We start from the raw sequence: 16,815 nt of genomic DNA on the forward strand, positions 1-16,815 counted from the left end.
CTCATCATTAATCTCTGAAAATCGTTGGCTACATACATTCCTCCCAATCGATGCAATTCCACCGAGGTCTTGTCTGATTTACCACATGGCTAGATCCCTGTATGAATCTTGACTGGCCAAGGGAAAAGGGACAGAGAGGGAGAGAGATGGAGCAAGGAGAATGGGAAGAGATATGCACTGAATGACAGAGACCATCATCATTATATAACCTCAGCCAAAGTAATAGACAGTATAAAAACTAAAAACTATAAACTGAGTACTTTTAGTCAAGGCATAGCCATGCCTAGAATTGACCAAAACTGTGAAGTGGAAAAAGCCTAAACTGTTCACACAGAGGGGTATTCATAAAAGCTCACAAGAGGAGAGCATAAAGTATGTAGCTGAAATACAGTTACAACAGCACCATTTAAGGTATGTCTTAGGGCTGAGGAGGCCAGGCTTTGGCTTTAGTTGGACAATCAAACAGCTGAGACCATGCAGCCTTGGCTTCCTGCTCTACAGCCCTGATGCAGCCTGCTAGCACAGGGTGCAACCACGCTGGGAGCAATATAGCACAGCCACTGGGTCAGGGCTTCTTTGACCCGAATCTTTGAACAGCCCCATCGAAACACGGACCAATCATTGCAGCCTTTTATTCATTTATCTCCTCACACTCACCAATTTTAGGTCAAAGCTGGCAACATATTCCAGGTAATCTTGTGAACACAGGGGAGATATACACCTGTGTTTGAGCTCAACATGGATTTTAAGATTATCTTAAACGGCATGGAGTCAACAGGTCAACCGGAGTATGAGCAGCTGTACCAGTCACAGGCAACACAGATGTATGTTTCTAAGTTTCTGAGGATTTGCCAAGTGGCTTTTTATTGACAGCATTGACTGAACATGCCCTCCTCACTTGTCATCATCAGGAATATCATGCGCTGTGAAACAGTGTGGATCTCCTCCACCTGACAGGAAATCTTTGGGAATGGCCATTGATCTGGAACAACCATGCCGATCTCACCAGCTTTCAATCAACGTCGAATTAATAGTTTTACATTACTGTGCAATGTACCAGGCATTCAGAGCTCAATGCATGAATCTGGCTGCATGTGTAAATTAACAAAAAGAAAGACAAATGAGGGTTTTTTCTTTCACTCTAATACACACACACACACACACAAAAAAAAAAAACACTGAACAAACAAACACTGCAAAAGACTAAATCTACAATAAGAGTTAAGAACTGCCCAGCCCTTTGCAGAATTGAATACAGCCCGAACAGCAGGATGCTGATTTGAATGTCTCGTACTGAACCCCGAACAAGAACTTCTCAGCACATAGACCACAACAGAGTGCGCTGAAGAGAGCAAGACACAACATCACAGACAATATTTTGTCAGATAAACGGTCAATACGATAGCACAAATGATTCCACTATCGAAACATCAACCAAAGAATCAAGGGGCCTGAACATCAGCCGCTAACTCTTTGCCTGTCAATATACAAGCCCAGGAAAAAAGAAAAAACAACATGGATTTACGCTGGATTAACATGCAATGTTTTCCAAACAATAGGCCTCTATTCTGGTAATAAATATCCCTTAGGAACAAAGTAAAGGCAAAGCATGGCAGTGTTTTCCAATGCATTAGGGAACAGAGCGGTGATTCAGATGGTCTTAAGTCAGCACACTGGCAAAAACACAAATCCAGCAAATTCGGATTTGTCAAACAAAGCTTCACGATTCTGTTAAACGAGAAGTGAGTTAGTATAAATCTAGCTGTGATACATACGAGACATCCAAGTCACAGATTTTATAAGCAGTTTCAATAAATGCTTGCTCAGTCTTTATGCCATAATGATACATTTGAGGGTGATGAGGCCAAGACTGAACATTATCCAGATAGTGAATGAATGTACATCAGTGTTTGAAAAAAGTTTGACTGTCACACACACATACACAATATATACAGTAGGGGACCTAAAAAAACATTAAGTACAACGAACTGGCCAGGTTCTGCCAAACAATTGCTGTAACTCTGTCTTTCAATTCGAAATGGTCTCATGCTTCTGTAGCTTTAGCCCCAATCAGTAGCCAGCCATGCAGACACTTCATATCTATAGACCTCTTCAGGCACCAATGCACACCTGACAAAGGAGGAGTTATACACATGGTCCACAGAAACTGAAGAGAAACAGTGGTGTGACTGTACAACTACTCTTTCAGTCCATTTTGACAAGTAACATTTGTAAAAGGATGAGTATATTGCATGTATATTGTATGTAGTCTGTTCTGTGAAAGTGAAGTTGCTCAGTAACATGGAATTTCTAAGTTGCTAAGCTCAAAAGGGACAGCCCATAGTACCTTCAGGCCACGTGAATGTGTGAGTAAGAGCTGTGAGGACTTTGGCTCTGACGGGGATTAGATCAGGAAGCCAAATCAGAAAGACTAAGGTGGCCATGTGTGTGTGTGTCAGGACAAGACCTAATCACTTAATGAACAAGGAACAGCACAACTCCTCTGGGCTAGACAACCAGATCAAGCAAAGGCCTTCCGCTTTCTCCCCTCTAATAATACAAGCCAACCACAGCCTGGGAAACCTCACAAGGGATTTATCTGATTGGACAATACCTGATGCCAGTCATGATCAACAGCAGCCCATTGGGCACTCACACTTGCCAGGGCAACCCTTTTTGTCAGGACCTGGAAAAAAGATCTGACAGGCTAACGGATGGTTAACAGGCGAATGGGACACTGCATACCGTCATTAATGTGAATCGGTTTGGCATGGAAAAGCAACACATACGCCAGTGACCAAATGATTTTCTAACATGAAGCACACATGCACACAGACAATGAACTCGGACTAAAGATGATTAAAAATTAACATGTGTAATGTAAATTGAAATTTTTGTTTGTTTGTGTATCTGTAATTCTCCAAATTTGAAGTGATATTTGTCAGACATGTGAGAGCCTGCAATGTCGGACACAAATGATGGTACTCCATACCTGCAGCTTACATTAATACACTTTTTTAGGTCCGACATGTGAAGTGAGCGAGAAAAGTGCAGCAAAATCTGCTCCATCACTTACGTAAACAGAATCTGAGCCATAGATGATCTCAGCGACATCACATAATTAAACGTCTGTACAAAGCAGACCAAACCAACTCTATACTACCACAAACACCCATTAGAGACTGCAGAGAGCTATCTGAGAGAAAGCAGAGTGAGACCTCCTCCTGTAAACACAAATTATTCAATAAGAGTAACAGGAAAAAGGTAAAGTCCTTTAACTACTGCATTTCTGAAAAAACAACTGGCATATAGCCAGGATCATTTACTTTCATTGTTAGATCATGGCACAATCACTACACCAGCTTGCATACATGTCTTGTTTTGCAAGTAGAACTTTGATGACGGTGGGTTCAGTGATGTATTTGAATTTAATAATGATATCTGGTGGGAAACATCTGTGTGCAGTGAGAGAGGGGCATGAGTTCTGGGGGTGGCCACACACACTCACACCCCAGAGTGACATGCAGACAACCCATATCATTGAACAGTTAGCAGGTGAATTAAGTGACCAGGAGAATATTTAAAGAAAGCATACTGTTTAAAAGTGCACACAAACATTTTACACACATGGCTGCTCAGCATGACCAGCTGGACCGGGCTGGGGAAGTTACGCCTATTGTAGCCATTTTAGACAACAGATGGGAGGAAAATCTACCCACAGATAGGAGCAGAGAAGACGAAAAGTCTCTGACTCTCTCCCTTTTTAAGGGGTTGGTGAGCTTAAGAGAGCATGCTGCATCAATCCTGCTATTTCTGCCTACACACTGGGCTGTGCCTGCCTCTCCTTTCACATGGCTCGGCTGCATGTACTGGACCATAGCGGATTCTCACCATCCAGTCACCAGTGCTGGCAAGAGGGTTGCATTCACACACACCAACACCACCTAAAAGAGCATGCCATGCCAACCTGCTCTCATTCCCAGGGTATTCTGTGTAATCACTTATTGTACAGAACATGTGCTATGCAACTTTAGAAACTGCAGTGTCATTGCTGTCTTGGCTGAGATAAAACATGTGCTCCACTCTCAGGAAGCCTAGTTGCATCCCCTGAGGTTTTTGAACATAAATTAGTGTATCTTATTTCACATCTCTGAGATCAACTCATGGTGTGTCAAGATGGGTTGCTCTACTAATATCGGAGGAAACCCAGGTATTGCAGTCACAGGCTGTAGGAGAAACGCCTGCCCCTCTCCTTGCGTGCCTGCGGACTAAGAATAGATCAATGTATCAGGCAAATCGGGATTAACGGTGTTGTGCTCCAATCACAGAACTCACAAACGCATACACGCGCACACACACACACATAAACAGGAGAGCCAGCCCAGAAACCAAAAAGTTCATTTTCACTGCCACACTGTCTTTATTTCTGATGCTGGACGGTGTTTCCACGCTCTTCTCCTCATCAATACACACATTTAGTCCAACGCCAACGCACAGGCTACAAACCCGATAAAAGCAACATCACATAAATCCCTCTTCGTCCCACTGTTTGAACAATGATTATGTCTGATTACTGCTGAAATGGCAACCCTTCCTGAATGCCCCACTAGGCTGGGCAGGTGTTTGAAACTAAGCAGTTAGTTATTTATCACCTGCAGACACACAGCCGGCCAAATTTCTACTCGCTGCGAAGCGCTCCGAAAATAAATTGTTCAATTAAAGGGGATGCGGAGAGCAAGCAGTCCCAACTAACCTGTCTGTCCTTTCCCGAGCGTCTTCTCCAAACGGTAAGGTCCCACGTAATTGGCGTGTTGGGCACCGCTGTTGTCTTTACCGGACGATGACATGTCGAATCTTTGTGAAAATTAGACACTTTCTAATAAAGCGCACGCAATTAAACACTCCTCGCTGGAGCTCCAAGCCACCGTGGTCTCTCTGTTAACTCCACAGTCTCTCCTCTTCCTCTCGCTTTCTGTCTCTTTTTCCCTACCTCACTCGTTGTTTGAGGAGGTGAGGCTTTCTTATTCTCTCCTCTTTTCTCCTATCGCCGCAGACGAGTCGCAAGTGCCTTGAATATCATTGTAGGTGAAAGCTGCGCTGCCGCTGTGCGTCTGTGGGAGGTGCTGCGGAGCCGTCAGAGATGATTGACAGTGCGTCAAGCCAACCGTAGAGCGGAAAACTCTCTGCTGCCGCCCCGTTTCTTGTTGCTGAAGCATTTTTGCTTTTTCCGTAAGCGTTGCAGCTTGTGGGCAAACGAGTTTAAGCCAACATCAAACTGTACTTCTTGCTTCAAACTCCAAGACCAAAATGGAAAAAGATTATTGCAAATTCTGGCACAAATCAGAACTATTATGGTTATATCTATCCAACAATAAATCAGTTAAAGACTCAAAAAAAAAAACGGTCAGGACAAAATTTTGAGTACAGATATTCAAATAGTTTACCCATATCAGAAGGTCTTATTCAGGTATGTTTTTCAAGCAAATACAGTTACTGTTTTTCATAATGCTCTGTAATTAATCTATTTTTGTTCCACTGAATAAATCTGAAATTATCCTGTTAAAATTCTTGGAATTATCCATTCCATTTCCTTAACTGACAAATACTTCAGTAAGGGTGTCACAATATACTGGCGTTGGTGTTTAACACATATACAAATAAAATATCACTTTTTTAACAAACTCTTTTATTTTCCATTCCAAAATCCATTCCCGTCACAAGGTATTTTGAGTATAGTTCATCTGTCAAAAAAAGATACAAATCACACACACTTAAAGGTCAATTTGTGTAATGCTTTTGAAAACGTTTGTTGTTCATTTGACACTAACATAGCTGTTGTGAATTTGTTTTGCCACAATATGCATGAGGTGAATATCTTATTTTGTGCACTACTTAACAGAAAAGTCACTTTTCAGTACGATTTCTTCACAAGTATCAAAGGAACACATGGAACTCGTGTAAGATTGATTAACATGGGCATTCAAACCATTTGTGATGCCACTGGAGCCAGACAATTATGTCTGTGATTCCAGCAGGTGAGTGCTGAGAACTCTCCACCTTCAGGAGATTAATGAGAAAACAGAACTTTACTGTCAATAATGTAGACTTGCCCAATTAAAACAAAAATAACCCACTCTTAGTGTAAAGGGGCTTTAGCACTTTTCTTTTTAACCTCTTGTGTTTTGCTTGCCTTTCTTGCGAGCAGTCTGGTGCAAAGTGTACTCCTGCCAGAGCAAAGCTTAACATGATTTAATTTGGAGTCACTTAAACAACTATTTGTTTGTAATTATTCTTCATGTCAGCACTGTACCAAATAAGATAATTAAATTAATTTAACTAGATTCTGAAAAGGTTCCCCTATATTTTCCCCAAATGAATTGATTATCTTAAAAGAAATGATGAAATAGCCTAGTGTAACTGATCTGCTATAAACCTTGGTCTTTTAGGGCTCTGCAGAGTGTTTAGTTGCTGGGCAGTTTCACTCTGTTATTCAGCCTTGGTTACCATTAAAACTGAACTAATGCACATAGTTGAAACTTAGCCAAAAATTACACAAAACACAGCTCCTTGTTGGAGGGTGCTACGGCTTTCGTGAATATTTACCCAAACGCCATTTACTAATGTACTACTAAAGCACCTGCAAAATAGCTAAAAACACAGTGTGTGATAGTTTCTTGTCACTCATCTTTCCTGTGTTTTTGTATGTGTCCTTTCTCATCTCACTTCTTTCTCTCACAAGCCCACAAATACAGCCTCGTAGTGATTGTAAGTGTGTGCAGCAGGAGAAGAGTGTGTTGGCCCTCGGATTCATTTCACACCCCACTGGTCTGAGACCTGTGACTGTGGCTCTGGCCTCTGTCTGTTCCTCACACCCTGAGAGAGTACAGGTGTCAGGAGACACATGCGGGAGAAACATACACACACACACACACACACAGAAACTAATGCACGCACAAAAGCACACAGTGTGACCTCTGAATATTCTTCAACAAAACAAGGTTGAGGAAGCTGTTGAAATATTAAGCAAGAGGAATTGCATCAACAACACACTGCAGGCTACTTCAAAGAGGACATTCACATAATTCTGTCCTGAAATACAAGCACAGCTAAAATTATAGTCATTATGCACTTTATGTAGTGCATCACATTTTGGTTGATCTTTCATTTCAACATCATGCCTGCATATAAATTTAAAAGGCATAATAGCCAACATGAGAAAATAAAACAAACTTTTCATACATATAGCCGTAGATATATATATTTGTTCACACCTAGAAAAGTGTTTCTCCATCCAATTCACTTTCCCTAATAAAGGTTAGTTTACAAACTGCTTATGCCCCAGTTTAGTGCCTTTGAGATCTATGTTGAGAATGTGTGCTATATTCCCTGATGCCCTTCATCACACTGGGAGCCAGGTTTATGCAAGGAGGTGTGACCCAATGTGTCCCCCATGTGACCACATAGTGCCAGGTGGACAGGGTGTGTGATGTCAGAGCCAGGTGCCAGGTGGGCACCATCTTAATAATGCATCATACTCAGCACTAGCCTTGGCAATCGCAACACTTTGAAGTGTTCCAGAAACATCTGTAGCCTGAGTTTTTAATCACCTCGCCTGTCCCCGCTCAGCTTCCCATCAGTCCATCTCTACTCCCTCACAACCTACATCCCTCTCTCCTTTTGCCCTGCAAATAAACTAATGAAAAGACTTCTTACTTTGTTGTTTGAGCTCGTGTGTTAGTGTTTGCTCGAGAATATGTGTTAATGTTTAGATTTAACTGTGTTAACCCATGTGGCCTTCAAGCTGCCAAAATTCAGTCCTGCAGTCCCAATTTATTGCTTTTTAGGATTTTTGTGGAATATTTAGCAAGGCAAGAATCATCAGAGAGTTGTGTTGGATAATATAAGTTTTCCATCTGCCAAATCACTGCCAACATTACTATGTGCACATTAATAGTCATCTCCTGGACAACTGATCAAACTAAATGACTGCATTAAGAGATAATATAAAAATGAGAGGGGGGGGGCAAAAACAAACAGTAGCGGTCAAAAAAAGAGTGAGGTTTATCAAAAAGTGAAACATATTTGATGTGTGGCAACAGTCCAATAACTCCTGGACATGAGCAGCAGGCCCAACCTGCATAATTACTTTACCTTACTACTGTGTAATGAATAGCTGAGTCTGAACAATTCAACAGGGGGGCATAAACGCATTACCTTACACTGGATGTGTGCACATATACAATTCCTCCGGAAATGTTACAGTGTTTCCAAGCTGGAGCAATTGCTGCACATACAAACACAGTTCATTTGAACTCACAGCCCTTAGGGGTTGTACAAACTGGTTACTGCCAACTCGCTGCTTGCTGGAAGCTGCTGGCTGTACTGGGCAGCCATAGCGCTCTTGATTAATTAGCTTGTCATCAATATACAGAGGTTCATAGTGTTCTTTCACAAACATTTACAAAAGGGGACGGAAGAAGAATAAATGAAAGGTCAGTGAAGTTGGATTTAGGAGTCGCCTGTTGGCTTTTTGAGCCATGGTGCGTCACACAAACTAATGAAACCAAAGATGGAGGGAAAATACAACAAAGGAGAGAGATATTAGGGACAAAAAGGTGACAGAAGAGCATAGAGAATGATAACCACAAACAACTTATAACACTGTACCCAAAAAAGACAAAGAACAACTTGGGGATGCCATGAAGGAAGATCCCAGATTAGACAATCGCAAAAGTTATTGTCTTCAGTGTCTGACAAAGATCAGTCAGTTTATGACGCACATTCTGGCTCTAATTTCCATCCCTCACAGGCAAGTTTGTGAGCATACATGTGACTGAATACAGGTTTTGTCTGCTGAAGTTCACAAAGATTATGTGACTATTAAAAGTAACCAAATCCATCCTGTAAAAAAAGACAGATAGCCTTCAAAGAAACATGGAAAAGAATGCTTATAGCAAGAACATGTTGGCTAGTCATATGTAAGAGGGGGGGGGGGGGGGCGACTATATTTTTATCCAGACTCTGGAGGACACTTGCAAACGTCACAGAGACTGTTTGAGGACTTTGAAGTGTAGGACACTCAGGTCCTCAACACTACTGTATGCAAATGTGTTGAATCACACTCACATATGTGCATACATAAACATGCATGCTCCACCACCTAGTATGTAACATGATCAGTTGCCAGTTGGTACTCATTCTAAATGTCACTACAGTATGTTATATGTACACTGACATGCCTATGGGTGGGAATATTCAGCATCCGGAATATACAGTACCTCTCATTCTGTCTTACACACACTTGCAATGAATGCTTCCAGACGCAGGTACAGGGTGGCACCTCTACAGCTGTATTGCCCCCTGCTGGTTAGTGAAGTGAATATCCTTACACTTCACAAAACCCCAACGGGGACCACCATAATGCTCTAACGGCACACTGTAAACCCTACACTTTGGACATTATGTGCTTTTACACTAATTTTGTCAGAGTATATACTTGCAGAGCATCCACTCTGCCTTGGATCATCTTGTTTCAAACAACTTGTCTCTCTTCACATGACATCATGAAATCCCAGCCATAGTAGAGTGACCCAGTTTGCTTCTTTTTCTACTGCATGTGTGCAGCCTCTAAGTGCTGGAGCAGCTCTGGTAACAGAGAATAATACTCAAGAAAACAGTGTTTTTTTCTTTCCTGATATGAGTCTTTAAACAGTAAATTGGATCCCACAGTGCATGACACAGCTTAAGCCACTTGTACAAGCTTAGAAAATTGCTCTTATTTTTTACAATTAGATATCAAATTCACACAGAAAGAGGACCAACTGAGCTGCAATTAATGTGGACAGCTTTGAAGGAATTCAGCAAAACATATTCACTCTTTAATATCCACAAATGCATCCGCTGAGATAGTTGCACATTGGCAAACACACACACACACACACACACCATACAAGCTCGTCCTCTTTAATCATAGCCTTTTTGCAATTACGCAGAACGTAATTGCAGTATAAGAAGCAAACTGTTGGTAATCATGTAGAGGGTTTGGTTGTGGCATTGGATAATTAGGTTTGCTGTGTGTGCCTCACTAATCACAGATACATTTAATGGAAGCTTGGAATGAAGGACTAAAACAACTACGTTTAGCTGTGATAAATTCACTGATCATTCATTGAGCGTGCACAGTCGCTGTTGTCTTTCTCGCTCATGATCACTTTAAGTTTTGAATAATACAACCCATATGGACAACAAAAATAGAATGACGCTTTCTTCAGTGATTACTCAAAGCCTCATTGTCAGATATCAACAGTAAGAGATGCTGTATAATAGATTTTGAGACATAAGACAAACCTTAATTACCACATTTTTACTACTTTTTCCATGCTCAGTATTCCACACATATTCTGAAGCCATTCCAGCATCCTCATAACGACAGAGGCTAAAAGTGTACATTTCTTTACATTTCTTTACATTTACCATTTGAACTATACTCTGTAGATTTCTGACCAGACAACAGAAAACAAACCTTTTTCACAAAACTAACTTTTTTGAACTGTTTGGTGGCTATTAGGAGTTGCTGCTTATGGGGTTTGCTACATACAGGTAACCTTTCTCAGATGTACACTGTTTGTATACCCTTGACAATGACTCACACACACGCAAGCGTTTTGTCTCTGGCCAATTTGGAATCTGCTCCTGGCAATGTCACTCGCCTCAGTCTTTAGAACATGGTTACAGTACATCTGCAAGCTGCACGATCTAATGTGCTTATTTAAAGGGAACACATACGATGCATCATGTATCGTGTACATTGTAATGCATGACACCTGATTATTTATCGCTCCCCAAGCACATTCACTAACCTTTTCACAGTCAGCCTCCACATAATCCCTCTTGAGTTTACTGTCCTATTGTCAAGGGATACTTGCAAGTTCACATATGTCAAAGAAACAATGTGGCATATTTAAGAAGGATTTATAAAATGCTTTATACTTTACAGAACAGAACTTTTGGCGTATTATTAAAAGAGTAACAGGAGAAGAAGCTTTTCAAAAATATGTAAGTGTCTATTTTGAGTGTGTCATAAGAAATATATAATGAATAGAATATAGGATGGTAAAAGCTGAAAAAAATGAAAAAGAGTGCGGCTAACTCCAAATGCCTCCAAGGCGCTATTAAGGAAATAAGCTTAAGAAAAAGGCAGCTGTTGCTGATATCTGGTGAGCTGCAGTGTGGTGACAATGATGCTACACTTTGTTCCTTAAATGATTAAACATAATGGAGCAGGGAGAAAAAACTCAATCTCTTTAGTCGAGTTATTGTAAAATACAAAATCCTTACAAGTTTGTAGCATGAAAAATTTACCCAGATGTTTCCCTGTAGATTAATCTTAACAGCTGAGCATTATACTATATGTGAGATCACAGGCCACCACTTAACCTCACAACACCCATGCGAAAGGAAATTCCATGAATTAGGCAGAATTTAAAAAAGAAAAAAAATATGATATCATTATAAAGCACTCAACATACAGATGAACTAGATACAATAGTCATTAAACAAAAATTAAAAATGTCCTTTGTTTAAGTATGAACAAGAACATGTTTCAAAGTATGTACACTATGTGCCTGTTTCTTTGATGCAGTTAGAGAGTGTTTATTACTGTTATAGTAGACATATTCATGGTCAAAGTCACATTTCTAGCCACCCGCAGAGTTCAAGTAGCCCTACTGGTTGTAAAATCTGTCCATTTATTTTCAATACCCACTTTAACCTGTTTGGGGTTGCAGTGGAGACTGGAGCATATTCCGGCTCTTGTAGGGTGAAAGGTGAAATTAACTCTGGACAGGTTGCATCACAACTCAAACACAGAAAGACAGACAGTCCTGCATGCCTTTACTTATGTTTAAGGTCCAGTCTTTATTGCAAGGAGTCAGTATTACCGTTTCCTCTTCTTTAAAAAGTAACAAATGCAAGAAACAGTATTGTTGCTTAAAATGCAACACATTTTTAAGACCTATCCATAGAAATCCCTTTCTTGATGTGTAGACAGGTGTCACACAGATGGCAAACAGCAATATAGCATCATCTTGTTTGACCAAACGCTTCAAAGTCATACTGCTGTATAGTCACTTGCAGCCCTCTTTGTCTTTGTCTCAATGGGAGGGATGGCATGAGGCTGATGGTACAGAATGGAGGTGGTGTGCAGAGAGTGAGATGGATGGAGAAAAGAAGGGAGGCGACAGACGTGAGCCGTGCAGGGGTGGCTCAGGCTGTTGGGAGCGGGCAACAGTGGCAGATGCATTACCAGCGACATCTCCATCCCTGCTGATGTCGGAGTCTCTGTGTGACACACAAACACACGCTCACATGAGCACTAACACATGTGTCTCAGTTGATTGAAGCCAGTGGTTTGGCTGCACACCAGGCACAGGAGGTAATGACTGTTGCCCTTTTTCCCCATCTACCCCCTGCCTTGATCAACACTTACACACAAATATTCACACGTGTACACACATATGCATATACACGTGTATACTATGTCTACTTTTCTGTCCCCTACTCTTGCCTCTAGTCTCCTGTTCTCTGAAATGTCAGGCTGGCAGGGTGGGGTGGGTGGGTGTGGGTGTGTGTGTGTGTGTGTGTGTGTGGGGGGGGTTCCTCTAGAGAGCAATAAAAGCTGATTGGAGTTAAAACAGTTGGTCAGGCCTCCCCTCCCCAGCATCTGTTGGATTACAGTCGGCCAACCTGTCATCTGTGAAATGAAGGCTAGAATGGGAGGAGAGGCGAAAGACCACAGGAGGGGATGGATGGAGAGAACATGAGACAGAGAGTGATGGGTGAGACAGTGAGAGGAAAGGAGGGGTTGATTTAGAAAAGGTTGTGGTGTAACTTAAAAAGTGAAAACTGATAAAGAGTCAATTTGTCCATATCTACCTGCAGAAAAACAAGCTGAGAGATAAGGAAATCAAAGACAAAAGCAGTGTTGGGCGAGGGGTCACATGGAGGGTCACACAGACACATGTGACCTTTATAAGAATCATTTCATCTCTTCATCCTCAAGAATCACTACCTCTCAGCACTGGAGGGTAGGAACAACCCCTCAGACCCCCACCCTTGCCATCCGTCCCTGTACGCTTCCATCTTACCACGCTTTCCTGGTCTCTCACCGTCACCCACTGCTGAACCCACACACTGTCTCCACCTGCTACGTCTCCCTGAGGGAATCATTTTCCCTCTAACAGCTTCAATTAACCTTACCCTTTCACACACGCAGACACAAACCCATGTGCACACATCCACACTGCCATGCCTGCACAGGCACATCACCCCTCCCACATCAATCACTGGTGGTAAGGTCACTGGACTGGGACACAGGGGCTTCACATAGCCTCTCCAGTGACATGTAGAATAATGTGAGGCTACCTGACCTGGTGGATGAGCATACACTGTCCTTAAACAAATAACAGTGTCACTGACATGAATCCTCTGAAGTTATTAGAGCTTAGACTGCTAAAGGAAATGTATTTAATTTCATGTTCAAACTAAACGCTCGATTTATTTTGTCCTCCAGATTTAACTTTTGGAGGTAATGTACTGAAATACCCCAAGACTTGAGGTCACATACATGTTCAGTAACACTAATGGAAAGAAAATCGTACACATACATACACAGGCTCTGATATTTCTCTCTGCAAGTATCAATAACTACACCACAACATTCTAACACTTGAATAGCAACAATTAATTTAAAAAAAGAGCCATAACTCAAAACTCAAAATCATAGTGTAATAATATTTGAGCTCAACTCTGATGCAAAAATCACTGGATCACAGTTTCTGAAGAAGGACTAATTTCATGAATTCATATATGAAACTGCAAAGCATAACTGCTAATGAAGGACTGATGGGCTTTCCATCTGCACAGCAGTAAACAGCTTCCCAGGTCTTGGTTTGCCACCATAAAGAAGCTCATGTTTTTGTTTCTCAATTCATGAAAGCCCAGATGCATGCAGCCATGCATGTTTCTGCATGCAAAAAGCAGTCTGGGAAGGGGAGGTTAAAGCCAAACGGCTGTTCTTGACATCTAACATGACTGGTGTGTGAATGCCTGCAGGCTGGAAACTCATAGCTACGCTTCCACTCATTTTCAGCATCATCATTTGGTCTCTCTACAACAATGCCAGGAGGCTGTTTAAATCATGATGTCCAAAAACTAACTAGTGCCAGCACTTTATGGGAAGAGTTTTAATGTGCGGTAATGAGTGGAGAGGTTGTCTCATAATAGTTTGCTGGTAGAATAATGATACACCATACTGATGAAAAGGCTTTTTTGATTCAGCTGGTTTGAAACTCTAATGTTTATACTTTTATTTCTACCTTTTAGGCCTATGGACCAGGGCTGATTTTCTATTTTATATCCATGTGCCCCATGAGGGGGATTAAGACTGCAGATAAAAAAAAAAAAGTGTGATCAGTTACACATACTTGTCAATTATGATTAAATACATGCACAGGCACACTACTTAGTCCTGTTTCTAAAACACATCCAATCACTCTTTGACTGCTACATCCTTTCCCACATCAAGCAGAGCTCTCCCTGGGCTTATCAGTGCATAATTGCTGTTGATTGGTGTATTATTGCTCTGCTTAATCTGCCTGTGGGTGGCTAATAAAGGAACTACATCAGGGATGTTATCAGTCTCAGGCAGAAGGTGTGCATGGAGCGAAATTGGAAGACAAGAACATTGGAGAAAAGGAATGAAGAAAAGAAATAGTGAGAAATGATTGCTAGAAGAAAGGGAAATAGGAGAGAGATGGTTTGATGTATGTTGAAGGAAAGGGGTGGACAGATTAGCAAAGGAACATGCAAAAATGAACCATTATTGTAGCTAAAACATTTGTGGCTCACCTTTTGTCCATTTGAGGTGAAAAGAGGACAGATCAGTGAGCTGGAGTTGTTCTGACAGAGTTTTTCGAGCATTATGCTGTTCCCAGGAGAAACCTTGTATGATTGATGAAGCCTTGTTCCTTTTCCTCAGTTCTGTTTCTAAACACATGCTGGAGGAGGAAGAGGAGGCTGCAACTAGGTGATTAGATTCCTCTCTATTACCGTGGCAGCCTGAAACAGGTATCACCCACAGCAGAAACCCCTCAGTCCCAATGCCCTGTGCAATAACAGCATGTTGGCAGCTGACCCTGTGGTGTAAGAAGGGAAACTAACATGAGAAACTAGTGTTTCTGTATTCCACCGGGGGGCTTGCAGTGATTGAACTGGCACACTCAAGAGACTGCTGAAAGTAGTGTTGCAAGCTGGAGATAAAGACGAGCAACTTGATGGCAAGGACAGAGAGACGTTACTTTGAGCCCGGGAAAGTTTGGAATAAATTGCTGTCAGCTAAATGAGCACACTGAACTCCAGGAGATAAATCATTACAAGTACATCTAATTAAACATAATCTGTCTTTAGTCTTGCTATTGTTGTCATAGTTACACAGTGAAGCACCTAAACCCACTTTATAGACGTGTTCATTGTTTTTCAAGTTACAGGGTGAGTGATAGATGTTGCTGCAAACAAACTGCTCCAGTTTAATTTGAGCTGTAGCCCCAGGGATGTTAGGGGATCATTTTGTTGCCTCTGATTCAGAACAGCCTTCTGTAATGTCAGGAACAGTCTATTTAAAGAAAGCCAGTCTAAAAGCAAAATGCATCTTGATCCATACTGGTGGTATCCAAGTCTTCAGTTTTGGTAAAATAAGGATGAATACTTCCATCCATTTTCTATAACCGCATAATCCGTCGGTTGGGGTGGGGGGCAGTTGGGGCTGGAGCATATCCCAGTGGTCATTGGGCAAAGGGCAGAGTACACCCTGGACAGGACGCCAGTCCATCACAGGGCCACACAGAGACAAACAACCACACACACTCCTAGGGACATTTTTAGAGACACCAATTAACCACCGTGCTAACCACAACACCACCGTGCAGCCCCCTATTCTTCACACCACTAAATCAATTCCATTCATGTTCATTTCAATCAATGTCTTGTGTCCGATGTAACATTTTGTCAGACAAAATGAGTGATCTATTCATTTTACAGCTCGACTTTCTTTGACTTAAAGAAAAAATGTGATCACTCCAGTGAAAAGCCTGCAGCTGCTTTTATGACAGCTCCTCCTGCTGGCGAGCAAGAATTGAGTCAGTTCATGATTACCAGATGTATAAGATAAAAGGGAATCCATCCATCCATCCATCCATTTTCTTTACCCGCTTAATCCAATTTAGGGTTGCGGGGGAGCTGGGGCCTATCCCAGATATCATTGGGCAGAAGGCAGGGCATACCCGTGACTGGTCACCAGTCCATCACAGTAGAAAGGAATCCTTACAAACAAAATAAGAAGCCATAACATGTCACAGTGACTGAAATTCTCAGCACTCCTACTAACTAGCAAAACCTGACAAAAGAAAAATGTTGTTTGACAAATTTTCAAAAAGAAACATGGTGGAAGGTAAGGAGACAATATATCATAATATAACTTAATTTTATCTGTTCATTTATCTATTTGATCTGAAGATGCTCACAGCAACCTGATGAAAAACAGCGAAAGACAGCTGACTCAGACGAAATCCATCAAACAGACTTTGGCGTGATTGCCAAAAACATAATTTTGGAATCTGATCCCATAACACCAAATTTACACTGATGCTAATAGAGGATTGTGAACTCAGAGCCCAAAGTTTGAATGTTGTGGAAAAGCTGGAGTGACCACAACTCCAGCAACACTTGATATAATACAATATTTGAAAAAAGTTTTGGTCT

General features: G+C 41.5%; 1 protein-coding gene across 3 annotated transcripts in view; it reads right to left on the reverse strand.

Moving 5' to 3' along the window:
- Window positions 1-5,073, reverse strand: part of brsk2a (BR serine/threonine kinase 2a) — a 158,316-nt gene extending 153,243 nt beyond the window's left edge. For all 3 annotated transcript variants that reach the window (XM_072385516.1, XM_072385515.1, XM_072385517.1), the window contains exon 1: window positions 4,754-5,073. In XM_072385516.1, the coding sequence (XP_072241617.1) occupies window positions 4,754-4,847 (94 nt within the window). In that variant the 5' untranslated portion in view covers window positions 4,848-5,073. The remainder of the gene's footprint in view (window positions 1-4,753) is intronic.
- Between the last annotated feature and the right edge of the window lie 11,742 nt (window positions 5,074-16,815).

This window comes from Leuresthes tenuis, unplaced genomic scaffold (assembly GCF_036924035.1).
Source record: "Leuresthes tenuis unplaced genomic scaffold, fLeuTen1.0.hap1 SCAF_5, whole genome shotgun sequence".
Lineage (NCBI taxonomy): Eukaryota > Metazoa > Chordata > Actinopteri > Atheriniformes > Atherinopsidae > Leuresthes > Leuresthes tenuis.